The 26,790-nt window shown below is 54.4% G+C and overlaps 1 protein-coding gene across 6 annotated transcripts; it reads right to left on the bottom strand.

The window, feature by feature from the left end:
- Positions 1-102: 102 nt before the first annotated feature.
- ST14 (ST14 transmembrane serine protease matriptase) lies at positions 103-25,345 on the bottom strand. 6 transcript variants are annotated; one of them, XM_075116386.1, is made up of 21 exons: positions 24,802-25,345; positions 24,126-24,258; positions 22,657-22,804; positions 11,734-11,893; positions 11,368-11,495; positions 10,688-10,758; positions 10,062-10,222; positions 9,577-9,612; positions 9,002-9,239; positions 8,666-8,805; positions 8,127-8,224; positions 6,536-6,645; positions 5,481-5,611; positions 5,091-5,195; positions 4,032-4,139; positions 3,482-3,595; positions 3,272-3,400; positions 2,703-2,889; positions 2,274-2,548; positions 1,857-1,993; positions 103-1,317 (listed from the first exon to the last, which is right to left on the bottom strand). In XM_075116386.1, exons 4-21 carry the CDS (start codon positions 11,888-11,890, stop codon positions 1,156-1,158), a joined length of 2,487 nt encoding a protein of 828 aa, XP_074972487.1. In that variant the 5' UTR covers positions 11,891-11,893; positions 22,657-22,804; positions 24,126-24,258; positions 24,802-25,345; the 3' UTR covers positions 103-1,155. The 6 variants fall into 6 exon arrangements, 5 of the variants coding, with proteins under 5 accessions (XP_074972487.1, XP_074972486.1, XP_074972483.1 ...); XR_012664100.1 differs by lacking the exons at positions 22,657-22,804; positions 24,126-24,258; positions 24,802-25,345 and adding an exon at positions 20,310-20,431 and having other exon boundaries at positions 103-810; positions 871-1,317; XM_075116385.1 differs by lacking the exons at positions 24,126-24,258; positions 24,802-25,345 and having other exon boundaries at positions 22,657-22,901.
- Between the last annotated feature and the right edge of the window lie 1,445 nt (positions 25,346-26,790).

Consider the following 26,790-nt stretch of genomic DNA (forward strand, 5'->3'; position numbering starts at 1 on the left):
CTTTGAGGAACTCAGCTCTGCCCTCAGCAATGGGCATCTGTGCTGCAGAAATCCCAGGTCAGGAACGCTCACACAGAAGCTCAGGAACAACCACACAGAGTATTAGAAAATATCCCAGTTTATTAGAGCATCTCCACTTCATATAGAGTTTTACAAAACAACGTATTTACAGGCAAGGAGGGGGCTGACGGAACTCAATTGGAGTGTGCTCTTCTCAGGGCCACGCTACAGGGGAAAAAGAAATCAAATCACACAGTCACAAGTCACATTGTTGCGTATTTCTTTACAAAACTAAGAAGGGACTAAGACTTGTGTTGGCCGTTGCTGGGGACAAGCTCCAGGACCACATTCGCGCTGCCCTTCTGCTCGTCGCAGCGAGGAAGGGGACGCGGCCGAGCGCGGCGTGACGCCGCACGGCTGGAGCTCAGGGGAAGACACGTCAGCTAAACCTGAGCGGAGCGTTAAGGCCCGGCGCGGTAATGCCAGCGGGCCCGGGTCGCGGCGGCAGGCGGCCGTCCGCGCCAGCAGACCCGCGCCGTTTCCCTCGGGGTGAGTGACGGCGTGTTTCAGCCACGCTTTTTTCTCTTTCACTCCGACAGCCTTGGACTCGGTGCGAGCAGAAGTCAGAGGACGGAAGGAGGAGACCATGGGCCGGGACACTGCCAAGGGAGGGATTGCCCCAGAACCATGGTCAGAACTTCTTTCCCTCTGCCCCCATGACTGAAGACTAGAAAAAGGGGTGCGGACGGCAGTTTGAAAACAAAGAGCTGCTATTGTGAAAGCGTATGTGTTTAGAGGCAAAGTGTTTGCCTTGTCTTTTTCTTTAATTATTTATTGAGTTTAATTTTTATATATAACCTGAATGACCACTCATTCAAGTTGTTCATGGGAGCTGCTCCGGCTTGCCCGCAAAGGGAAATTTCTTATATTCCAAACATTGATTTCTAAGCTGAGTTGTGGGAATACTCGGGGCTAAACTACTCAGCTCCGGCCGTTCACTACGCACGTGGAGTCCCAGGCACTTGCGGCGAGGTAGAGGGAGGGTTGACGTTCACAGTAGAGGCTGTGCGCTGCCGGGAGGAAATGACAATCCCAAGCATCTCTGCCCGGCAGTGTATAAGAGGTGTCCGTGTCCACGCAGGGGTGAGCGTGTCCCTAAAGGCCCGTCTGTGCTTTGACCCAGTCTCGCAGGCTGGTGAGCCGGCTGTAGACGCCAGGCTTGTTTCTCTGCGCGCAGCCGTCGCCCCAGCTCACTACACCGGCCAGGAACATCCGACCGCTGGGCTCCACGCTGACCAGTGGCCCTCCGGAGTCTCCCTGCAGACACAAACAGTCGCTTAAGCACCAACCAAGCCAGGATGTTGTCTTAAGTTTGTGATTTACTCTGTTTATCACTTTGTGTTGATCACTAATTCCAGCCAAAGGCCAAATAAGTGTTTCTGAGATGAAGTCACCTGTCTGTACAGTTTCCTGGCTGTTCCCTGATTAAAAAAAAAAAAATGTACATATATCTGATGCTTATTGCTGTAAATATTTATTTCAGAGTGCCCTAATAAAGAGCTAAACCCGTGCCCTGCCTTGCCAGCTAAGGTTCTGGGTAACAACCTGGAGCGCAGGTGCACGGTTCTAGCTGCTGAGACAGCGTTGAGACCAAGTCATGCGTCGATGCAATTTGCTGCTCACACCCATTCCAGCTTGTCTGAATCAAGGAGGATCGATGTAAATTTGTTGTATATTAAGTACAGGGCTAGGAGTGGAAGTACCAGAATAAAAAGGGCTGGGCAAAGGGCCTGGCTTCCTCACTAAGGCTCCTCCTCGCAGCAATAAACCCAAGTGCCGCCGCACCGCTGGCCTACCTGGCAGGCGTCCACGCCGCCCGTCAGGATCCCCACGCACATCATGCGCGGCGTCAGCTGGTCCTGCAGCAGCTGGTTACACACGGTCTGGTTGATGAGCCGGATTTCTGCTTTCTGCAAGATGGAGGCGCCGCTGCCTGCAAGGAGGGAGGTGCGGCGTAAGTAAAAACACACAGCATTTCCCTCCCATGTGCACTTTGTTCAGGCTCTGAACGACCAACTCATTGCTAGGGAAATCCCCATTGCAACAACCTGCTTTTTCCTAAAACCTCTTTTCCAGCAGGGCTGAGACGTTCACCAAGGGAATCTCGTTTGATTCCAGTCTCAAGGCAAGCTGATCCATTTAAATTGCATCCATCCAGCACCCCCTTTTCCCTTGTTTTGCCGTGTGCAAAACAAAGCAGCGCCAGCGCTCACCTCCTTCCGTGGTCGCTCCCCAGCCGGTCACCCACAGGTCCTTGCCCACGGGGAAGTTGTGGGTGGCATCGGGCAGGCAGATGGGCTGGACGACGGAGGAGAAGGTGGCGGGGCTCTGTAGCTCCATCACGGCAATGTCGTAGTCATAGGTGTAGTCGTTGAAGAAGGGGTGGGAGATGATGCGCTTGATTTTCCGTGCTTGCACATTGGCGCCGTTGAGGTTGCCTTGGTTCGTCAGGCCCAGGTAGGCTGTCCATAGGCTGGGGTCCGAGTACCTGCATAAGTCCCAGAACACAGGGCAGGGTGAGGCCCCATCTCACAGATGTGCTAGCTCACTGTCTTACACTGTTTCCTAGAAGTGCCTGTAAAGCTGGGGTTTTTTTTTTCTTATTCAGGCAAATGTCTGGAAAGGGAAGGGCTCCCCCCTACCTGATGCCCTGCAGCTGGAGGAAGCAGTGCGCCGCCGACACCAGCCACCTCTCAGAGATCAGCGAGGCCCCGCAGATGTGGCCCTGGCCCTTGGTGTGGAGGCTGACCTGCCACGGCCATTCTCCCACGTCCGAGTTCTGCCCGCCGACGATCCGCGACTTCCTCGTGTAGGAGCGAATCCCGCAGTCTGGGGTGGGGAAGGGGTGCTTGGTTACTCCTGTGCCTCTTTGGCACCTCCCTATCCTTCCCCTGGGACATCTCCCACAGCACAAACATCACATTACCCACGTCAGGGATGGCTGATGCCATCAGCATGGGAGCAAAAACACTAAGTTTGCTAAACCATTTACTGGCCAAGTCAGTAAATGTGTAGAGAAACCCCTGTATTACCTGTGTAAACCCTCTCTAAACATCTTGAACACCACAGATGCTCCACACACTCTGAACATAGCTTGATCTGAAAATAGCCAAGCTATCGCACAGAAAAGCCATGGGGCTCCCCCCACAAGCATCGCTCTAAGAGGTCAAGCCCAGAAACCTGTGTCCCCCCATTCCCCCAGGGTACTCACTGCAGTTGTCCTCGTCAGAGTTGTCCTCGCAGTCCCGCTCCCCATCGCACTCCGGGTTCTGCTTGCTGATGCAGGGCCCGCTGCGGCATTTGTACGTGTATTCCTTGCAGGGGACTGTCGTGTGGGCCACTGCAGGCAGGATGAAGGGAGAAGGGTTAGCCCCCAGCAGGCTGCCTTTGAGGGGAGGTCCCCGCCTCAGCCCACCCTCACCTTTGCTGCAGCTGCCCTCGTCGCTCCCGTCCCCGCAGTCGTCCTTGCCGTCACACTTCCGCGCGTCGGGGATGCACTTCCCGTTGTTGCATTTGAAGCTGTCGGCTGCGCAGCCTGGGGAGAAGAGCAGCTCCTGAGAGATGGCAGGGCACAAAATCCCACAGTACCTCCAACACGTGGTTGTGTCCATCTCCCTTCCCCCGGAGACAAGTCAAGTCCCTGCAGCTACAACAGACAAACGCCTATTTCCTGTGTCCCCAGTCTTGTCTGCTCTAAATTCCACACCAACACTGATTTATACAACCCTTTCTTTCCCAAAAGCCCACATGTTTCCTACACCCCTGCTCATCCTCATTTGTCTCCTCCAAGCTCTCACGCGAGGCGCCGGTGTGGGCTCTAGGATGCTGCACCTTGCCGTGGCCTGCAGCAGGCTGGCATTGTGGGTTTCTTGCCCTCTCGTTTCCAGCACAGCACAGCACTGGCCCTGAGCCACCATCGCCCCCCTCGCCTTGCTCAAGCCCTTTCTGTCCCCGTGGGGTGAGTCTCTTACTGCACTGCAGCTCGTCGCTGTTGTCCCCGCAGTCGTTCACGTTGTCACAGACCCAGAACTTGGGCTTGCACCAGCCATTCTGGCACTTGAACTGCTTGTCGGTACAGGCTGGAAAGGGAGAGTGAGAAATCAGGGGAGGGACCTGCAAAGGCACCTGTGGAGTCCCCAGCGACCCATCGCGCCTGCCGCAGCATCACGGGGGGAGCCTGGGCAGCTCTCCCAGCAGCGGGGCCAGCGCGTGGGACCGAGCGCGCCAGAAAGCAGAGCGACGCAGCACACACGTATGTGAATACGTAACGCACTTAGGCTAGAGCACAGCATTGCCACCGCTCTGGAGAACAACAGCATTTGGAGCGCTGTAATGCCGTAGGTGGTTGTGGCTGAGGCTCACATGGCACCAGCCTAAGAGCAGCAGGACAGCCAGAGGTGACAACTCAAGCGAAGAGTTTGCTACAACCAGTAGGAAAGCACCTGAGGTTCCCAGATCACGGTGCTGGCAGCCAGGCCAAATGAGATCCCAAACCAGGGGATCCCCTCCTCTCTAATTAACCTCAGACCCTGGACAATAAAACTATCTGTGAGCTAGCTCTGCTCATCCAAGAGGAAAACTTGTGGCACAAAGAACCAGCTCCCACCTCTCACACGGGTTTTCCAGATGTGCTTTGCAATACCTGCCCGGTTTGGTAACAAAATACATCCCTTTTACCACCCAGCTCAGCCAGACCCACACGAGGATTAGAGAGAAAAACGCATTCCCAGCGGGGAGGGACTGGAAAGGGAAGGAGATCCCGCTGGGAGAGGTCTAGATTAGCAGGAACCCACAGCCCCTACGCTGGGAAAGGCTCCCTAATTGATCCCCACGCCGAGTGCCTCTCACTGCAGCCCAGAGGAATGAGGCAGCGCTGCTGTTAGTGAGCAGGGAGACCGGCAGCTGGTCAGCAAAGCCTCAGCTCTAAGGCTTAGTTACCCAGAAGGAGCCCACAGCAAATACCTGTGGCCACCCCGGGGCGGTGCGGCCCTTCCCGTGACAAGCCGAAAAGAACCGAAAGGCAGACTTACTGCAGCCTCTTTCATCGCTGCCGTCTACGCAGTCCAGCCACCCGTCGCAGCGCATGCTTCGGTCAATGCAGCGGCCAGTGTTGCAGGCAAACTTGCCAGGGCAGGCTGAAAAGGGATAAAATGACACATGGGCCTTCCAGCCACCCCCTCTACGTCCCTTCCCCAAAGCACACCATTCTCCCCACGGCTGCTTACAGCGTCCAGCGTTACAAACACCTTTTCCTCACAGCAAAGGAGGAATATAAGGAGGTTTGCGGGAAAATAAGACATGCTCCCATCCCCTGGAAAAGCGCGCTTCCCAGTTTACAGGGCAGCATAACCGCAGAGGAGGGACAGCCGCCAGACCTCGGGCAGATCGGTTCCCCCCACAGCCTCAGGATTTCAACTCACGATCGCTGGAGTCGTAGGAGAGGTACTCAGCAGAGAAGCCAGTGTCCGTGTAGGACTGGTCTGAGTGGAACCGGACCTCTATTTTGTTGGTTGTACTGATCACCACGAACTGGGAACGCTCCCCACAGTACCTGCAGGGACAGACAGCAAAGATGAAGGGGAGAAGGGCAGCCCTTCTGCCATCCCTCACCTCCCCATCGCGCCCCCGGGCAGGTACGGGGGCAGGAGAACAGCGAGCAGGGCTGATTCCAGCACGAGCTGCGGGACCTCAAGGTCTGCACACGGGAGTCAAATTTTGCTGCCAGTGGCAGAAGGTTTGGGCCAGTCACAACCACCACCAAGCTGTGACCTTGGAAACGACTGGGAGGGAGTTCATCCAAATCCCTGCCTGACACAGGGATTGATGTCTCTGATCTCAGATCTGCCATGTCTCGGATCCTCCAAGGCCGCAGGATCCCGTCCCACCACAAGTTGGTGGGAATTGCTTCCACCAGCACCGCTGCAGGACCTAGCCAGGGCCATGGATGCAGGTGCTGACTTTGGAAATCCTCTCTCTTCAAGGAAGGGTCAGCTCCCTTGCCCCAAAATGTTGTGAAACACCACTGCTCACTTCCCCTACACAGTACCGAGTTGTCTTTTTGACCCAGCTTCCATTAGGTTGTGTAACAGCAAACGGCAAACGTAACAGTAAATGCATCACAGAACACAACGCAATTACCCTAACAATGGAGATTTGCTCATTCAAGCAAAACCACGCCAGATGTTTCTGCCTTTCTGCACACAAGGCATGTGACGTGACGTTCCACAGCACTTGGGGGGGGGGATTCAGCTGCTGCATGCAACAAACCCAGGGTCTAATCCCCAGAACCAAGCGTGCTGCTGCCCTCTCACCGCGAGGCATCGAGCTACGAGAGCAGGTCAGACCCAAGCACCCTCCTGCCTCTTCACATCCCAAAAAGCACCAGCACGCTTGTTCCCGCAGCGAGTTTAAGGAAAGCATAAGGCGCCACATAACTAAACACTGCCCGAAGGTGCGGACTGCGCCTGGCACCTACCTCGTGCTGTTGATCTGCACATAGTCCTTGGTGCAGGAGCCGACCGGGATCCCGGGCTCCAGCACAAAGAACATGTTGAAACGCACCTTCACGTTCTTTTTTGGGGGAACCTGCAAAAGGAAGCAGAGTCAGTGGCATGCTATCTTCTGGAGCACAGAAAATGGGAATAAGTTTCATGGGAAAATGGTTTGGGGGGAGGACAGAAGGTAACTGAAACAGGAAAGAAGTCCAGCAGAAAAAGAAACACCTTCTTGAAAAGCCACTATGCTCACACTGTCATTTAGGCACTTTCTCGGCTTGCTGAGCCCAGCATCCCAGATCAAACAAGCACGCAGAAGCAGGGTTGAAGCCAGACCTCTGTCAACAGTGCCTCTTCTCCCACGGCAGGTTTCCCCCCACCCCGCCCCCAGCCTTAGAATCATGGAATCATAGAAAACACTGGCTGGTGGCTGAGCCCAGAGAGTTGTGGTGAATAGAGCTAAATCCAGTTGGTGGCTGGTCACGAGCGGGGCTCCCCAGGGCTCGGTGTTGGGGCCAGCTCTGTTTACTATCTTTATCAATGGTTTGGACGAGGGGATTGATGGCACCCTCAGTGAGTTTGCAGGTGACACAGAGTTGGGTGGGAGTGTTGATGTGCTCGAGGGCAGGAAGGCTCTGCAGGGGACCTGGACAGGCTGCATCCATGGGCCGAGTCCAAGTGTATGAGGTGTAACAAGGCCAGGTGCCGGGTCCTGCCCTTGGGTCGCACCAACCCCAGGCAACGCCCCAGGCCTGGGGCAGAGGGGCTGGGAAGTGCCCGGCGGAGAAGGCCCTGGGGGTGCTGGCTGACAGCCGGCTGGGCATGAGCCAGCAGTGCCCAGGTGGCCAAGGAGGCCACCAGCCCCCGGGCTTGTGTCAGCACTGGTGTGACCAGCAGGAGCCGGGCAGGGATGGGGCCCCTGTGCTCGGCCCTGGGGAGGCCCCACCTCGAATGCTGGGCTCAGGTTTGGGCCCCTCGGGACAAAAAGGGCCTTGAGGGGCTGGAGCGTGTCCAGAGAAGGGCAGCGGGGCTGGGGCAGGGTCTGGGGCACAAGTGTGCTGGGGGGCAGCTGGGGGAGCTGGGGAGGTTTAGCCTGGAGAAGGGGGGGCTGAGGGGAGCCCTTCTCGCTCTCTGCAGCTGCCTGAGAGGGGCTGGAGTGAGGGGGGGGTCGGTCTCTGCTCCCAAGTCACCAGTGACGGGACGAGAGGGAACGGCCTCAAGCTGCGTCAGGGGAGGTTTGGGTTGGAGATGAGGGAAAACGTCTTCCCTGCCAGAGGGGTCAGGCCCTGGCACAGGCTGCCCAGAGAGGTGGGGGAGTCACCGTCCCTGGAGGGATTCAGAAAACGTGCAGACGTGGCATTTGGGGACATGGTTTAGGAGGCCTGGGGGTGTTGGGTTGGGGGTTGGACTTGATGATCCTAGGTCTTTTCCAACCTTAACAGTTCTATGATTCCAGTCATATCAGACTCTAAGTCTCAACGCAGCACCTGCTGTGAGCTCGCTTGCATGGTGTCCTGCATAACCAAGTTCATTTGACAGACTAATTAAGGCAAAGAGAGGACCTCGTCTTACCTCTATGTTCCAGACACAGTCCATGGCTGGGGGGTAGTGTGCTGGGTAATAGGGAGTCGTGAAGGTGCCGCTTTCTCCTTTCAGAGTCCCACTGCAGACTAGAAGATAAGCAAGAAGATGAAAACAGGTTAAAGATGTAAAGAGACGTGGTTTTCCCTAGCCTTAGCTGGCTATCACCCGGGGTGGGAAGGGAGGCAGAAGCAACAGTCTCTAACAAGGTTAAGTCGATCTCTGGAGAGAGCAGCTCTGCTCCAAGGCTTGGAGAGAACCCAGGAGATCAATTAGGTGCTTCTTGCATACATCAATCTGCACATCTAATCCAATATATTTTTATTTTGCCCTCCTCAGGAGACATCATTACAGCAGCCAAGAGCACCGTGGGCAAGGCAAGCTCCAAGAGCCAAGATGTGACCTGCTTCCAGATCTCCCGGCCCTGGGAACATCCCTGGCAAACTGACCGCAGCCACAGCTGCACCTCCCAGTTCAGTTGCCCGCGGCAGGGAGAGGTGCGGGGGAACAGGGCCAAGGCCACTGCTCACCTTTCATCTTGGGGAGCTGGAAGAACTCAGCCTTAAAGCCAGGGAATCTCCCCTCCTTGTTGGTAACCAACGTGACGAGCATGACATTCTGGGAGGACAGGAAGGTCAGGTTGTAGGAAGGGGCGTAATTCCCACAGAGCCTAGGACACAAAGGACACAAAATCCATTAGACAGCTGCAGAGAGAGCCTCAAGCAGCACAGATGACCTCTGAGCAGGGACGGGAGCTCAGTTACTAGCAGGACTTCTCAGTACCACCCTCTCACTTCACTCCAGGACTTGCCTCTCACTTCACTCCAGGACTTGGTGCCATACAGGAACCTAAGAGAGACACTCACTTGACCAAAGCGTGGGGCTCCACGGGGCTCAGAGAGTTGTACACCTTGATGTAGTCACTGTCAGTTGAGCACTGCTCCAGCTCCAGCGTCTTGAAGGTCAGGCTGATGATGGAGTTGGCATCTGCCCTCAGTGTCCAGTAGCAGAGCGCGTTGTTGGGGTACGGGCTGTTGGGGAAGCCCGGCGTGGTGAAACTGGTGACCTCCCCTTCCTTGGCGTGGAGGGCAAACATGCAGCTATCTGCCCAGGAGAGAAGGGAAGAGTTAACAAGGCAAACGAGGAGGTTCTGCCCTGCCTTTCCCTGAGACACAGAGTGCGGCACTTGTAATCCCTCCTCTGCTCGCAGGTTGTCCCACCTACAAAGCCAGGCACTGGGGAAGGGTGGCCAGGGCGGCTGCTAGATAATAGCAAGGCCTGTGCTGCAGTCTGGCTGACCCCAAACCAGCTCCAAGGAGCACATGAAGGTCTGCCTTGCACACAGAGCACCTCTCTTCAGGCCCTTCCCCACCCTGCAAGGGAAATTGCCACCCCAAAGAGGTCTGGGGACACACGGAGGCTGAAGAAGTAGTGTACTTACTGTCCCGAGTGGAGTAAGCTATGCTGGGGTCGGCAGCTGCAGGAGAAAACAGAGATGTTGTCATCCTTTGGGCTGTGCAAAGTCCCTGGGTGCGAAGCCGAAGCGGTCCCTGGGACCCTCATTGATTTGGCCTTGCTTGTGGGGTCTCTCCCTGCAAGCTGGCTGGGGGCAGGCTGCTCCTGCCTGGGCTGTGGGGAGCTGGGTGATCAAGCTTTTCCTCTGCATCCCTGTCCCTCTCCAGATGGGCTCAGAGGAGAACACAGAGCGTTCGAGGGAAGGGGATCCGGTCCATGCTGCCTCCCCGAGTCTGCGTGGCCCATCAAAGCAGTGCTGCAAAAGCCAGGTCCTTACACTCGCCCTTAGAGCGGTCCCCACAGCCGAAGGCATCCCAGGGAAGGCTGTGACCGGCAGCTTCCCCGCTCCAGCAAAATGTCCCCCCTCCCAGTCCCACGCAGAGGCCCAGGGATGGCAGAGCCAGCACTCACGGAAAGCGACGACCGACTCCACCTTCAGCACGGGGTTTCGCAGGCGGGGGTTCAGCTTCTGGATCAGGCTCTGCCTGTCTGCCATCGCCCTGTCCAGACTCTCCTCCCGGTACTTGGGGACAAGGAACTCTGACCAGTAGTAGGCAATGACGCTGCCTTCACTGCAGGCAAAGGGCGATAATGGGGTGAGAGCAAGGACAGGTGCAGGAAGTCTCAAGTATCAGTAGCAGAAAGGTCCAGGCTACTTGATGAGCCATTTTTGAAGGATGGCCATAGGGAAGGGAGAGTCTCAATGATGTGTTAAGCAAACTACGCCCAGCAAAGTCCCCTGACGGCCTGGGGAGTCCCTTTCAAAGCTGCCAGGCACCACCCACTGCGGTTGATAGGGCTCTAACTGCACCATACCTTGATTTTCCCAATACATCGCCCTCAGCACACAGTGATGAGGACTGGCAGAAAACAATATGCATTTTCAGGTCACTATTCACCGCCTACCCTTTACTGTCTCGCTCAGGGTGACTACTGAGGTGCCTCCATCCCCAGCAGCCCGGGTATACGGCTGCGTGGCATCCTGGCATCGCCCTCCACCACTCCCAGGCAGGGCTCAGGCAGCACCTAACACTCACCTGAACGCAGTTATCACTGTCTCTTTGTGGTAAGGGCCAATATCTTCATGATTCCTGTAGATATCCTCCACCTGAAAGGTTTAAAGAAGAGTGTTCAGCACGTCTAGAACTGAGGAGGGGGGAAAGGCTAAAGACAGACAGAGCTTCGAGCCCGCGATGGAAAACCAGGGCACATACCAGCATCCCTGGGTGCAGGAATCTGCAGGGGCCAAAGAGAGGAAGAGGGAGAGTTGAGAGTCCCAGAAGTGCCCAGACCTGCACACCACAGCCTGCTCTGACTCATTTCGCCCCCCTCTTCCCAGGGGGAAGCACAAGGAATACCTGAGTCTGAGGGGAAAGGGAAGACCGGCCACAGCTTCAGCAGGAAGCGCAGACGCGTTCCTGCCTCAGCCCCCAGCCCTGACTCATCCACCGACCCTGGGATTTGCCCAGGCAGCCTCCTACAGCACACGCTGGGTGGGCAGAGGCAGGGAGACACCGTGGCACTAGGCTGGAGCCGTGATGCCAAGACCCAGCTTAAAAGCAGGCTCCTTGCACCCAGCTCAGTGCATCACAGTGGGCAGGAAGAGATGAGAGGAGCAAGAAAGCTCCAAGCGGTCTTAAACGCAGGATCCCCCAGGGCCACGGGGCAAGAGGAAAAAGTCCTGCTCACAGGAGGAGGGATGCAAGAAACCTCTTACCGTGCTCTTCACCTTATTGGCCAGCACGATGAAGTCCGATGAGCTGGAGTTCTCGTAAGCGTCAAGGAAGTCCCAGTTCAGAACCCGTAAGTGGCCGTTGAAAACCTTCCGGACGGCTGCGTTCCTGTCTGGAAGGGAACAGACCAGAGGCAGAAAGGACAGTTAGGGCTGGGACCACGGCACAGCACGTCCCCAGTGATGGCCATCAGGGCAGAGGGGTGGAAATTATGTCCCCTCCACCTCCGGGAGCCTTCCCAGAGCTACAGAGGGCACGTGCGAGCAACACCACATAACAAAGCTTTTCCACGTGGATATGCTCCCAGGGTATCACCCTACGTGCCGCCACCCACCAGACATCATACTCACATTTGAAGTGCCAAACCAGGAGGCCGGTGACGAGGGAGATGAGCAGGAAAGCAACGATCACGATGGTGACGACCACCCACCGCTTTGGGCCACGCTTCTCCATCTTCTTGGAGTTCATGGCAGGGAGGAACTCCACCCCTTCCTCCAGGTTGTTCATGTCCTAGGAGAGGAGAGAGGGCAGGATGGTGGAAAAGCAGTTCCCAAAGCCTGGTTTGGAGAGGTCCAACCACAAAGCAGACTAGAGCAGAGCTACCTCTCCACAGCAGCTCCCCATCACCGAGAGCACAAGGCGTGCCTCGGTGCCGGCGGCACCTTCAGGACAAACCCTGAAGACTTTTGCTTTGCTTTTCCTAACACACCTAATTCCTTTTTGGGCCTAAAATAAGGTCATCAGCTTGAATAAACTCAGGGGTGAGTCCACGCAGCCCCCGTGACCGTGGTAGGTCACAACCCCACAGCCTCCAAGATCTTTGCCTGCCAGCAGATGAAACTGCAGACAAAAATTCACCCCGACAAACTGCTCGCTGTGTGGCAGGTGTGTCACCCACAACTCATGGGGCACAGCATGCTATAAATAGCATTCCTGTAAAAGAAGAAACTGAGCTACTTCCTCCCTTTACATTCTCATAATCTCTGTGTGTCTCCTGGGCCAACACAACACTCCTGCATTTCTTCTTGGGATTTCCCATTCGGCGCAAACACCCATTAAAAGAAGTAAGCCAAAAAACGAAGATGAGCACACAACACACCCCCGCAGCCCACAAACAGACTCTCAGGACAAGATGTGCTGGCTAATGAAGAGCGGGTCCTCAAGGCAGCCGCCCTTGAACGAGGAATACACCTGTAGCTCACAGCTTTCACTGCTATCGCCACCCCACGCTGGGCCGGGTGATGAAGAGGAAAGTCTCTGTCGCAATGCAAAACCCTCGGTGCCCCGGGGTTTCGCTCTCTCGCACCTTTGGCTTACCTGCCCTCCATCCTTGCCCTGCTCACGTACCTGCGCCTCCAGCCTGGGGAGAAATCAGACGTTTTCAGAGGACGCCACACAGCCCAGAGCATCCTCGGTGCAGGCAGACGTCAGGGGCCCGGATCCGCACCCGCTAGCCCAGCACTTCCTCTCCTCCCCGGGGCTGGCTAACCCAGCTGGGAGAGCAGACCACATCACCTGCTTTCTTCTTGTGCCCCCCTCAGGTAGGAAGGGCTCTCCCCCTGCTGCAAACCGCCCAGACCATGAGGGCGCCTCATCTTTCTGGTCACCACCTTCCCGTTTTTCCCTCTCCCGAGCTTTACCAGGCATCTGGCAGCTTCCTGGGCAGCGGCACCGGGCTCTGGACGACAGCCAGGACGCCAGGGCGCAAAGTGCCGACTAGCACAAATTTGCTGTATTCAAATGCATTCCTGCCCTCCAAGCATGATGCCGGGTCAGATGCCGCCTGTCCTCTCTCAGCCCAGGGCTGACACAAACATACGCTAACGGCTCGGGCTAATCTGATGCAAATATGACAAGCCCCTAAAAGTCAGGAAAAACGCCCAGCGAAGGGCATCCTGGAAACAGAGGGACCTCGGAGCCCCCTACCCTCTTGTGCGGACCCAGGCCATGAGCCATCCTCGCTGCACTTCCCTTAGGTGCAATGGCTTCACCATGTTATCTTTCCCAAGCCCCACTTTGCAGGGAAGCCCAGCTCCCACTTGCATCATTCCCGTGCTCCTTTTGCCCTTTTCTTCCCCCAGTCTCTGTCCTCTCCTCCCACCCTCCACACCTCACTAAAACCTCTCCTCCCTGCGGTATTCGCCGGAGGCCCTTTACAAAAGAAAGGGATGTGGCAGGCACCTTACCCTACATTTTTGTAAAGGACTCTAAATTTAATCCTCTGCAGACACTAGAAGGTCACTGAGACCAGAGGAACCCACCAGTTTTTGCACCATCTGCTCTCAGATTAATCTAAGTGTATCATTTGACAGCTCTCCGCTCCAGCATGGGGAAAGAAGCCTCCACTCATTTGAGAGATTTACTGCCTAAGGCTGGCCAAAAAGAAACCAGCATGAAGCACGGCACCTTTGAGGTGCCAGGCTGTTTCTATCATCAACACGCAGAAGAAACAAAAGACCTAGCAGGGCCACAGAGGACAATCCCACGGGGGATGCTCTGATTCCTGTTTGCCTTCTATGATGGTACAGGAGAAGCTTGACAACGTAACTCAAGGAGACATCAAAATAGAAGACACACAAAATAAAGCTTAAATACACATACAGACATCCTAAATCAAGAAACTCTTCAACTGAAGTCAAGATTGCCTGGAGTCAACACGCCATCTTCAAAACAGCGATCTGGCTCCTGTCAGTTTCCAAACAAGCAAGAAATACCCCCAAAACAGGTAAAGAGAAGTAACGGGTCACAAACCTCACAAGCGTCTCCCCTCACCCACCATGCGACTGTGTGCAGCACCAAGCCTTCCCAGGACTCCCAATATATGACTTCTGTTAGCAGAAAGAAAAGCATTTCATTCTCTTCTAACATCTGCAGGAGCCTGTGGCAAGGAAACAACCTCAGGGGTTTAAATGATATATCTGTTCAGACAGCAGCAGCTTTCCCAGGCTTCCTGGGGTCAGCGAGGAAGAACTGTCTGCCTCCAGCTTGCAGGTGGAAGGCTGCGTCTCTCTCTCTGAGTAACAGGTTTTGGGCACAAGCTGTTAAATCTCAGCCTTAATAAGACACTCCCCTGGCAGGCTGAATTCAGCTAGATGGCATGTCTTCCCTGAAAGAGGCATCACACACCTCTTGCATGAGAGGCGTAACGTTGCGGGGGGTAGTGGCAGCAAACTGGCACAACAAAATAGGGTCTCCTCTGGCTAGCAGGACAGCAAGGAAAAACCGAATTTTAAACAGTATACCCTTTGGCTGAGGGTACCTTCAGCCCTCTGCAAAATTCCCAAGAACCAATTTCACCAAACTGCCAGGAAAAGAAACGGGGCTCAGCTGCAAGCAGGAGGTACCGCTGTACGAGGCCAGGCTGCACAACGCTGTGGCCGATGCATTTTAACATCCTCTTCAAGCTAAAGGTTGTGTGTTTGCAGAGAGAGAACTCTTGGCGGGGGGGGGGGGGGGCAAGCAACTCATCACCGTGATTAGATCAGAAGGAAAACACAGCTTCCCTCTGCCTCCATGCATACAAACACACGCACTGCTCCCGCGGCTGCAGCATGACCAGAGGAAGTTAGGCAAGAAAACTCACCATCTGATCTTTCTTTAGGAAATCTCTCTGCCCTTCTTGAGAAAAAAAGGGATCTTAAAACTGCGAGAGTTTCCAGCACGCCTGTATCAGTTTGTTCTTGCTCCAAAGCTGAGACAGCAATGACACCTACAGCGCCGAGAGGCATTAAAGGAGCACGGGGACTCCTAGGGAGGTTATTTTTGTTATTACACCTGTACGAGGTGCATAAAGCAGCCACTGACACTCTTTCTTGCGAGACATGACCCAGTGATTAGAGGCAGATGAGAGACTGGATCCAAAGAGGTTTCCCTCCCTGCCCTCTGGTTCATATTCCAGATCTCGTCCTCTCCCATCCTCATACCTTACGCACACCGTTATATTCCCCAGCCAGCTCTGGCACTTGTGTGAAGCTGCTCTGAAGAGCTGTCGCGTGTCGCAGCCTGGGCAAGCAACAGTGATTCCTGCAAGCTCTCTTCCCAATAGAAGGCGAAGGATGTGAAGCATCCCCCAAGCACTACAGGAATGCCAAATCAGGTCATGCGAGGAAGGCTCCAGTCGAGGCCCCATGTCCCGACATCTGACTAAGAGGCTGAATCTTCGCTCCCCACGGTGAGCAGGAAAAGCACCCGTTCGACCTCAGTACCAGACTTGTCTGCGCCCAAACAGCGCGGCTCAGCCTCCGCTCCGCGCACTCGCTGTGCTGCGCATCCCCTTTGCTGCCACCACTCCTGCCCGTCGGGGCAACATAGCTCCTCCGCAGTGCTGGCCACCATCCCCTAAGCTAGGCGGGAACCAGATGGAATCAAAAGCAAGAGAAGCTCGAAAGATCATAGTTAAATCAAGCAAAAGACGACTACAGTTTTAATCTCCTCTAACAGTTCTGTGCATCTCCCTCGAGTGTACTGAAGAGTCCATCGCAACAGCAGATGTAAACCAGAGAGGATCTGAAAGCACGTCCTGCTCTCACCTTGTCCATGATTCCCTGAGAAAGAGTCTCTAGCACAATGTGACTCAAGGTCTGACTCTCCCGCCCTTCTCGAGGCAACTACTCCAATAAACATTATTAACAGAAAACCTTCCTTGATATTCTCTCCGCCTTAGTCACAGGTTCTGTTACTTCCTCTTGCTCCTCCTCGCTCAGCCCTCACTGCCACCGTCACCGCGGGGCTCCCCACGGCGGGATCGGAGGTTTCTGCTCACGGCGTCAGCCCGGCTGGCGTGGCGGCTGCAGCCACGCAGAGCCCTGGCAGAAAAGCCACATGCCAATCCAGTGAAGGGGCTGAAAGGCATTGCCCCAGTTCTTCCACGCCTCGGTTTCCCCTGGAGTAGAGACTCCATGGGGAAACCCGGAAAAGGAGCGTGCGCAGTTAGATTTATATATCTTGGAGGATTTATATAGCTTGGAGGTCTCCTGTGTGCAATTCCTCGCTGCAGAGAGCTCAAACAGAACTCTGGTGCGTAAGCAAACTTTCCCACTCCTCCTCCGTAAGCCAGCCGCACGATATATTTTTAGACAGCAACCGTACTCTGCCAGACTGGACAAACCAGATGCAGAAGTGACTAATTCTGTCAGCAGGAAATTCAGCAGGCACACGGGGACGGTGGGAGCTGCTACAGCCGACTCTGGACTGGAGACACTTACCGGAAAGCGGAGATGTCCTGCTGCAAAGGGGGATCGCAGAAAGGCTAGGACGGGCCTCCAGCAGGAAGATTTCTGGGATGTGTACAAAGCGGGGCTCCATCTGACCCCAGCATCTCCCATAAAGGCTGATTTCTGGCTTGTTCGGCGGTTCCAGCAAGACAGCTTGGTGTGTGCCGGGCACCAAAGGCCCTCACTGCTCCCCTCTCCTCCAAAATAGGTGCTCCATAACACACTCAGTGCCCGCGTCTGGTTCCCCAGACCCTGACCCATAGGGGGAGGGGGCTCCTGGCCCTTAGTTTCACCTGTCCCTTATCACAGGTGGTTTATTTGTTTGTCCAGCACAAGGCAGCTATGAGAGTCAGCTGCTTCCCTTGACCTTTATCACCTCCCAGCCTCAGCTCGTCTGCCACAGGACTGCTCAGGGCCAAAGCTGTACAGATCACAGAAGGTAAGAGCAAGTGTGTAGCCAAGGCAGTCTCGCTGCAAAAGACCCATTTTCTGGCACTAATGTACACAGCCAAGAAAAGGAACCCATCAAGTACAAACTTTGAGGTGGCCTGGGGAGGTCTCAGATGAAGCAGAGTCATCGGACTATGTGGTCAGACTCTTGCTTGGTAATTACACCCTGCAGATCCCAGCCTGTGTATCCAAGAGGCAATTCCCACCTCCCCTTTTCCAGCCGCACCTGCCTCAGGTGGCGTACAATAAAAACTAAAACAATTATCACGCAAGAAACGAGAAGAACGACGGCCGTCAAACTCATCAACCAGCTCAGGACGCAGCCAGCAAGCCGGGCTGGGAGCTTGGGAGACCAACAGGGTGGGCTTGTGCAGTGCAGAAAGAGCCAAAAGAACCAAGAAAGTTGTATTTTCAGAACCTGAGGCTTTCCCAGATCATACTGAAAGCTAACACCAGCTTTGTGGTGCTGGCATAAGGGGAAACAGCCTGTTTCCCACAAGAAAAAACCCAAAAGATCTAAAAGCTGCTGGCACGTGGTATGCACCAAGTGCTCCTCGCTTCACCCAAGTAGCTCAAGTGCAGCTACCCAACCCTTGAGATCAGCTCCTGCACCAACTCTTGCTGCAAACCCAGGATACTCCTCCAGGAAGAGATCTGGCATGAATAATCTCATTTCTCTTCTTATTCTTGATAAACATACAGGGAAACAGCACGCCTAACAGTCAAGTTTCCGTAAGGCATGCTTCTGCTGTATTGCCCCAATATGGGCAGTAAAGCACTGAGGAAACTTAGCCAGCGTATTATTTTTTTGTCTTCAGTTCCTTATTAAGGGTAATGGCACTATAAAATGGTGACACCAGACTAACAAATGAATATGAAGCAGGAAATAAAGGACACAAGAGTCCTCCAGACCGCCTACCTTCCAGGCAGAGAGGGCAAGTGCAATAGCAAAAGATACAAGTCACACACCACTTTCAAACTCAATCCTCTACAGCATTCAGCTGTCTTGTGACCATCCTGAGTCATTCAGGAAACCAAATTCCTTTAGGTTTATTACAGAAGAAACTGAAGTTAATGTTTGCACAGGACAGCACAGGCTTGGCTTGCTGCCTCGCAACAGGCGTATCAGTGCAGCTGTGTCATGCAACACAACAGAGCTCAAAAAAAGCCACCACGCTTCTAATTGTGTTTCTGTTGCAGCAGAGACTTTTACATGTAAGACTTAGCAATTCTCGGGGAGAAGTGGGAAATAAAGCTGCCTTACAGGCCTGATACTCGTAGCTAAGAGCCATGAAATTCGTCCCTACAACACACTTACATCCCAAGACCAGAAAAGAAACATGCTGCAGATGCAAATAACTTATTTAAAATACTCTTACATCTTTCCTGGTATAGAAAGTGCTCTCTGAGCAACAAAAATGCCCTCCAGCAGCCTAACACACACATCTGTCCTCCAGACCTTGACTAAATGCTCCACGCTCATCATTACATTTCGCCCACGCTCTTGACCGACTCTTAGAGCTTTGCGGTGGGTCTGGCCCGCGACACCGCAATGTTTGGAGCCAGCAGCAGGAGAAACACCGGCACCTCCAACCGGGCAAAGCGTTTCTCTGTTCTCTGGCTGCTCCCTCCTCCGCCCCAGCCTATTGCCCCGGCTATCGCAGTGCCTTATTGCAAGGCTGGCTCCGGCGGCCTTTGGATGGGAACAGCATATCCTACCCTGGGCAAGGCGAGAACCTTTGGTCTGATACCTTCCCCGCAGCCAGGCCCTCAAAAACAGTCTCCCTGCTCCCTCAATGGTTTTACAAAGTGATCTTTTGTTTGCTGAGCAAAGGTCTGGCGTCGATCGGCCTCAGCCTTTTTCTCGTTGAGCCTTCCTTGTCCCTGTTTGCCTTTGGCACCAGCAGCGGCAAAACTGGCCTGAGCAGCAGCCAGACCTCAGAGAAAAGCTCTGCACCTTTCCAAGGAAGAGGAGTAGCTTCTCCTCACTGTGCCCAGGAACTGCCACAGCTCCTCTGCCGCCCCAAGAGGAGACGCAGTCATTGCAAAACAACTCACATTTGCTCTGCAGCCGTATTTACCGGGAGCCAAGTCCAACGACAGTCGGTCCACGAGTGGCAAACTCCTCGGGCTGTTTAATGTCAGGCAACAGGTGCCGTCTTTGGGGAAGTCCCTCTGGATCAGATCAGCTCCTCTCAAACCGATGCAGGGGGAAAACTGATCCAGAGCCAGGGGAAAGGACCTGGCATGCCGCTGCCCTGGTGTGAAGGGACTCGCTCAAGCACTCAGCCCTGCCGTAAAGACACACCGGCGCGCAAACCTGCCTTTTGCCAAGAGAACAAGCCGGGCAGGGAAGATCACGCCGCACACAACAGTGTCACCCTGACCCAGCCAGGGAACAAGGAGCTCGAGCTGAACAGTATCAGCGAGAGCATCTCCTTCCCGCTCCTGGCAGTCACCGTGGTCCTGACACACGCACGACAGCGGGGCTGGAGGCAAGGGAAACTTTTCCTTGCTGCAGGCCAGCTTTCTGAGCGGTGCTAAAGCTGCTAGCGCCTTTGCCACTGCCAGATAACAACCAGACAGCCTGCAGGTGAGCTGGAAAGCACTGCTGTCCTGCTTTAACACAGTTTTGAAACAGCTCTGTGGCACAGAACAGGATCTGGAGGTGCAACCCAAAACCACCGGCCCCTGCCCGACCCTCAGCCAGGAAGACCTCCACGAAAAGCCAAGACCGTGGCTTAAGCTCACTCAAGTTTCAAAGCACACTGATAATGCATCGGTTAATTAACAAAGCCCCAAAGCCCTCGGTTAAAGTCAGACCTTCTGACGGCTTGAACAGGTTTAGTTAGATCTGTTGCTAAACAACCCGGACCTATGCGCTGCCAGCAGTTCACCTCCCCGTACTTTATCTGCACTCACATCCCCAGCGCCTAGCTTAAGCCAAAATCAAAACAGAGCGACGTTAGCGCTGACATCGAGGTGGCCTAACACCAGCACAGACGGCTGCATCGCGACCGGTGAGGATTTCCACTTTCCTAAAGCTGGTTTTTCTTTTCCTGCTCCGCTGGGCTTGGCAGCGTCCCCCAAACAGGTTCTCCTGACCTTACCCGAGCTTCCCGAGGGATGCAGACCTGCCCTGGGCAGTCCTGACCTGCGAGGCTCAAAGGAACCGGAGCGAGGGGAGGGTGAGGCAGCTCGGCGAAAGGCTGATGGCTTTTGGGAGAGCCCCGCCACCCCCCGGCACCAGGTGCTGCTCTCACCTGCAGTTGGGCGCTGTACCTCATGCTGGCACCGTCGGCCGCGGGGCCCTGCAACATGGCGAGGGCGGCTGCCGTGCCGGCTCAGGCCGCCATGGCGCGGTTGCTCCTCACCTCGGCACGGCACGGCTCGGCATGGTGCCCGGCCCCTCCTCTCCGCGCTCCGGGCAGGTGCGGGAAGCCGGAAACACCCCGCGGGTCCCCCGACACACCCGTGTCCAGCTGCGGCTCCCACCTCCCCCGCTTCGCAGGCGTCCGCAGGGAAATTAAGGAAAACTTCATGCCTGAAAAGCTGTGCCCAAAAGCCCCGCGCAGGCTCGGCGTCATCCGAAGAGACCCTCTTTGCCACGTGCTTTGCTTTAGTAAATGAAACCAGAAAAATCTTTAACCAACACAAGCCGTCCCGCAGCCAGCAGTGGGGCTTGCGAGCACTCGTGTACACACAGCTTCCAGGGCAAAGCTTTATGTACCCAAGGTCTTAGCCCTGCTCGGGTGACATAAAACAACATGCTCTGAAACTCCGCTGCAAAAAGGGCGCTCTCCAGCATGCACAGGCGCTTTTGCCCCCGGGACAAACCCGCTGTTCCCAAAAAACATCTTGTACGCTCAGGGGCTGCCAAAACAAAGTATTTCCTTTATCCCAGCCTGAAACCTGCTCTCAGCTAGGCTACAGCACTGTAGGAATGAGCCACCTCTTACCAAACAGAGGAGACCAGATGCAAAGTGATGAGCAACACAGCAGACCAGCAGAAACTGCACATGCATCCAAATTTGGCACTCAGAGTTGCTCACATACCAGCAACAGCTCCCAGGGATTCTGTGGTGTGATATTAAACAATGCCCCCAGAGAAGAAAAGGAAGGACCTGCGGCAAAACCCTGGGTTTTGAGAATGCTCTAAGGCAGGTTGGAAAGGGGGCTTCTAACACCGAAATCTGCATTCCTGGCACAGCCTTACTCCATATCATTTTCCCCTTCTTGGAAAGATGACTCCCCCCCTTCCAATATTTAGATTTCTCACATTCAAGAACAGGTCAAGATAGCTGGACCGACATCATCTTCCTTGGAAAGGATCTTCCCTTCTCTGTCTTAGATGCGATAGTCTATACCAACATGTGGTATGCCCGTCAATCTTTCTGAAAGCTGACCTGGCCATCCCGCTGCTGGTCTGATCCCCTTTACACCAATTCAGTCCAGCCCTGAAACAGATTTTTTTCCACATCTGAACATTTAAATTTCCCAGAAAGCTGTTTTTGGTGTAACAGGAGTTGCCCACCGATTCATACCCGCAAGGAGATGCTTGCTGGGTTACCTTTGTTTCCCCTTGCTCTAAAACTTCTCGTGCAAAGCGCAAGTTTTGCGGGTGTTCCTCTGGGGAAAAAAAGAGACGGTGTCAGGTCTCTGATCCTACCGTTGTCTCTTTAGGTGACAAATACAAGGTAATTTCTGTGCTCTTACAGAAAGAATTCCGTTTCCTCATCCCTCAGCCACCAGAATCCCACCGGCTCGCTGAGCACCGCACAGCAGGGCATCTCCCCGGATTCAAGGTATTCCCCTTCAAAAGGTGGCTTTGTTAGTCAGCCTGCTGAAACTGCCCGCCTGGCTGATGTCAGGAGCTGCTCTCGGCTCTCCCGCTGCTGCCCAACCCTGCCCAGCGCTCCCGTCCTACAGCCACTCCCTGCACGGCTGGCTGCAGGTGCTCCAGCCTAACTTAATACCCCCATGAAACAGCACATTTTAGGTATAAAGCACCTAGTCCGAGCTGAACCAGTGCTCTTTGCTTCTGCAAATTTCTCCTCTTCAACTAACCTCCTCCGGGCAAATGCCGGTGCTCAGGGATGTGGCTAAAGAGGGCAAGATGCAGGCTCACTCTTTGAGGCCTACGGTGTCTCTCGCAAAGGTCCACAGCCCTTGGTTTCACTCAGTGCTGCGAATGCCCGGTGTTTCCTCTCATTCGAGCCACTGACATTTTACAAACGAATTCAGCATCCCAGCTCGCTCTTTGAACAAGGGGATGCAATCACCTGGGCGGGGCGGGGGGGGGGGGGGGATGAAAGCAACCCACGTGCTAAATTTAAAGTATAATATAGCTGGGAGGCAGCTGGTTTTGAGCCCTAAATGACAGGATGCAGTGATTTATTTTACGGCTGTGTTGCTAAGCCACCACGGTGGGTGAGGGCCCCCTCTTTCTGGGCACTGCACGGTCCCAAAGCAGCAATTCCCAGTCAGCAGTCCTCCACGTGCCTTTGCGGTAAGACACTTCCATGTGCCTCATCCCACCGGAGGATGCTGAGCCCCACCGAGTCAACACGAAAAAAGATGTAACTGAAGCAGAAAGATCAAGGCACTTACCCGCGTGCAACGGCAGCAGTCAGCAACGAAACCTCTGTTTCTTCCCACTTCTATCAGTTCATTCAATAAAAGGTGTCACCTCCTCCTCCTAACGTTGTCTCTTCGTATCAGCGTGGCCGCAAGAGCAGCAAGCCGAGGTGTAACACGCCTTTAGGAGGAAGGAGAGCGCTCGCTTTAGGCACCGCTGGAAATCTGAGAACCCGAGTCCGTCTTTGTCAGAACTGGATGCAAGTTGCAAGAACTAGACCGCCGTGAGCTCGGCCCCCGGCAGAGTCCCAGAGGAGGCAGGGATTAGCTGCAGGAGCAGCAAGCGCCGCCTGAGCGGGCAGGATGCTTCAGCATCAGCTCCCAGCCCTGGGAATGCCATCCACGTGAAAGAAGGGAAATCATAGCTGCTTACACAAGGAACGAAGGCAGGCTGCCTGCAGGGGAAAAGTCTCCTGGTGGAGGCAGTTCCCAGTAATTCTAGCCCCGCAAAGGAGCACCATCCATCCACGCTGCCGCGCCAGCGAAGGGCCGGATTCAAACGGGCAGCGACAAAGGCTTTTCCTCCCTGCAGCGTGTCCCAAGGATTCTGTTCGCAGCGCCTCCTAAATTCAAATTTCACCAGCAGACCCCTCCCACCCAGATTCCTGCCAGACAGCCCCGAAACCACCCCAGCTGTGTCTGCTGTTAAAACCTTCAATCCGGTCCGGCAACTTTGACAAAAAGATTGGGAGAGAGATAAAACTCAGAGGGTGTCCTGTTACTTTGCATTCCAAAGAGTAAATAAAAGGCTGATTCAGTGGGAGGAGAGGAAATCGTCATCCAGAAGCCCTGCGGTTTCCAGCTGAACCGGCAGCCCCCAGAGAGCAAAGGTGAACGCTCGGCACAGGGACAGCTCTGTCTGCTTTCGGGCCTGAGGCAAGTTGTCTCGGTATGATTCAGCCTCTCTCCATCTGTAACCCAAGGAGAATAACTACCCACTTTGGAGAATGGGACCCGTAGAAGTGCAGCGAGTTGCCCTCAGTTGGCCACAGGCTGCTCTGGAGGCAGCGCTGAGCCCTGGCGCCGCTTTTCAGAAAGCTGCTCGAGGATTACTGCGTGATTTGGATGGGAACCTATCCTTTCATCTCAAACCCTTCTCTCAAGAGCTCTGGGAGTGAGAGTCCTGCTTCCAAAACATGGCTCGGGCAGGGATCACGAGTAGCTTTGCCCTCCTGAGGTCACAAAAGCCGGCCAGAACAGAGGTCACGAGTGACCAGCTCCATCCTGTGGAAGGTACGGGCACGAGCAGTGAGCAAAGGACGTGACAGCGTGCAGCTTGCAATGAGAAAGTCTCCCCTCAGCCCTCCGTCGCTTCCCAGGCGGCTCCGAGACGCGGTCTCAAAATTAAGGGGAATCGTTTCTTGTGCCCCTGCTGCTGGTGGTGCCCGCCACCTGACAAGTCGTGGAACTCCAGAGGGAATCCCAAGCCCTAGGAAACATACCACAGGATGTAAGCTTGCTCCCGGGACTACGCTATTAGCTGGGTCTCTCTCTTGAGCTCTTCTGTGGCTCGTGGAAGCAGAGAACCTCTTTTCATGAGCTCTGAATCAGCAACAGCAGCGCTTGCCAGCCAAACTGTAAGCACAACAGAGTGGTCAGGCTTGATTGCCTGGTTTCTGGCACTGAGTATTTTGAAACCTGGCTGCACACTCAGGCACGCCCAAGATTCAAAGTCAGTTAAGGTCCTGCCCGCCTAAAACTGGGAATGTGCAAGCTGAGGCCGTGACTTGGCTGGGGAGAGGGATGCAGACAAGGCGTTGGAATTACCCATCGCTTTTTGGTTTATTACAAACAAGTAGAGCAGACCCATGCTCACACCTGCCTTGCCACCTTATTCTGCACAGAAAATAGAAGTTCAGACTTTGCGTTGGCGGGACCTCACCTGCTTACAACCAAAACAAAACGACACGGCTTTGACTTTTCACTTACTCCTCTTACTTCCCTCACTTTGTTGGTGCAGAGGTCAAAGGGATGTGGCACGGGGTTTTTTGCTGTTTTACGGTCCAGCTCCTACTGTCTTTCAGACAACTAATTGCCTGATTTTCTTCTGGGTATGGTGAGACTGCACATGCCGGTAACACGCCCACCCTAAAGCAGGAAAGCTGGCTGCGAACTCACCCACAGAGTTCAGTCTGTCAGAGGTGAGAAGCAATACGTGCTCTCCAAGACGATGCTGGTCCTCTCCGGGATGAGGTGGCAGGCTGGATGAAACACCCTGCTGACTGGCCCAGGCTTGCAGACCTGCTCTAATCCATCCTCCACCCCAAAAGTAGGATCGCTACATATAATGTTTGCCTGGAAACTCCCCTCCTCCCAAGACAATCTATTAAGGTGTCCTTACTTCTGGTACCTCCACCTCCCTCACTGCATGAGGAACTGGTAAGCCCTCACTTTCCCACAGCTCCTCTACCAGCTCTCTGAAGGTCGGACATTTGTTGCTGCCTCACAAGCAACTTGTCAGGAGAAGGCTGTCCCCGAGCGGCAGGAGAGCCCTAGGATTCCTCCCACAAGATGGCAGGGAGATGCTGGGAAAGCGGCCTCACCTTGCAACCCATCTCAGCCACCGGGGGAAGAGAGTACTTCTCTTGAACGAGCTGGGAAATGGTTCCCTGCCAATTGTTGCTCTCCGTGATGCTTGACTTATATCATAAAAGAAAGCAGGGATTAACCGCAGCCCTCGTGCAAACTCCGATCCTCCTTACCAAAACTGTTAAAACCCAGGCGGGTGGACAGAGTCACTGAAAGCTTTATCCCTGCTGGAAGGAGCTCCCAGGTTTGCTGGCTCTGAACAGATGCAGTACCCTTTCAGCCGGCCCACGTCACTTCGACTCACCTCCACAGCACATGCTGAAAAATAAAATCAAATAAATCCTCTCAACGAGACACAAACTCCACGTCCTGTTTGCAAAGGACTCACCCCTCTGACTGGAGGCTCGCTCTCTCCGTCACAGCTATCTAATAACGCAGGCCAAGCTTTCACGTCGCCCTTCAGAGGAATAGGGTGCTATTTTTGTGACAAGGAAGGACTTTGGGCCCCTGGAGAAATCCTTGGCTTTGCGCATTAGCACCTTCCCGCCTGCCCAGCTGTCCTAGAGCATGTTTGGAACAACAGGCCAGTGAAGTTTATGATTTTTGGTAAGCTCCCAGCTTCCTACAGAGAACACATGTGGCGCTGCGACAATAAAACCGATGCAACGGCCTCCCTCTCTGCTCTGCACCAGCACCCGCTCTAAGACCCCTTCAGAGCCGTCCCAGGGGCCGGCCGAGGCTGGAAGTGCTCTTTCAGTACAGGAGCACTTAAAAGCAAACCTCGATACAACGGCTTACCAAGTTATTGCTTATCATTTAAGCTACTCGGGCCACCCCAGTTATGAAACAGAAGTTATTTCCTTGCACGAGCAAAGCAGTGCAAAGGGAGATCGGTAATTCATAAAGTTGCAGTGACTCAAGGGCTTCTGACTGTCTGCCCACAGCCAAAATTTCACTGTATAACTGAGAACAGAGGAAAAATTCTCACCATAGGCTGACTTACAGCTTGCTTAGGCAGTTGGGAAGTCCTCAGCGCAAACAGTTTTTGAGTAATCAAGCACCTTTTTCTATGTATAGAAGGATACTTTTCCATGCGTGGCTCCGAAATACCAGGCAGCCGTTGCTTCCCCAAGCACAAACTGACACATATTCCCGTTGCCAAAAAATTCAGTCGGAACGACCCATCAACGCGTTAAAGTCGCTTCGGGAGTTTCAAACAACGCCAGCATCTTTGCAGGGCCTCGCTTCCAGGTCCTCGTTAACTCTTCGAGTAGCATCAGGTGAAACAGCGTGACCTTCGGCACGTTTGCTCTTCATTTTCCGGGCCGTGGTGGCCTCGCTCTGGGTCAGCACATCCGCTTCTTGATGCTCCTTCCCGTATTCGGTTGGCACCTCCTGCTCTTTCTTTAAGTGTTGTTGCGAAACCTCCCGATCCCAGAACTCTTAAAGACCAGCTTGTTTCCGCTTCAAGGATCTTGGCTCTGGCCACGGAGTTACTTTGCTTCGGGTCTTGCAAACTGGAGAACGGCGAGAAAAAGTAACGACTGGAGATCTGGATGTAAGGCTTACCAAACTGGT

This window comes from Phalacrocorax aristotelis, chromosome 22 (assembly GCF_949628215.1).
Source record: "Phalacrocorax aristotelis chromosome 22, bGulAri2.1, whole genome shotgun sequence".
NCBI lineage: Eukaryota > Metazoa > Chordata > Aves > Suliformes > Phalacrocoracidae > Phalacrocorax > Phalacrocorax aristotelis.

What these genes read in the sequence shown, in the direction of transcription:
- ST14 (XM_075116381.1), bottom strand. Translation starts at nt 16,857, where the DNA reads ATGGGTCAGGGTCTGGGGAACCAGACGCGGGCACTGAGTGTGTTATGG. An exon ending in GAGCCCCACGCTTTGGTCAA is followed by an intron (nt 8,806 to 9,001) that starts GTGAGTGTCTCT and finishes TTTGTGTCCTAG; the next exon opens with GCTCTGTGGGAATTACGCCC. An exon ending in CTCCTACGACTCCAGCGATC is followed by an intron (nt 5,196 to 5,480) that starts GTGAGTTGAAAT and finishes ATCCCTTTTCAG; the next exon opens with CCTGCCCTGGCAAGTTTGCC.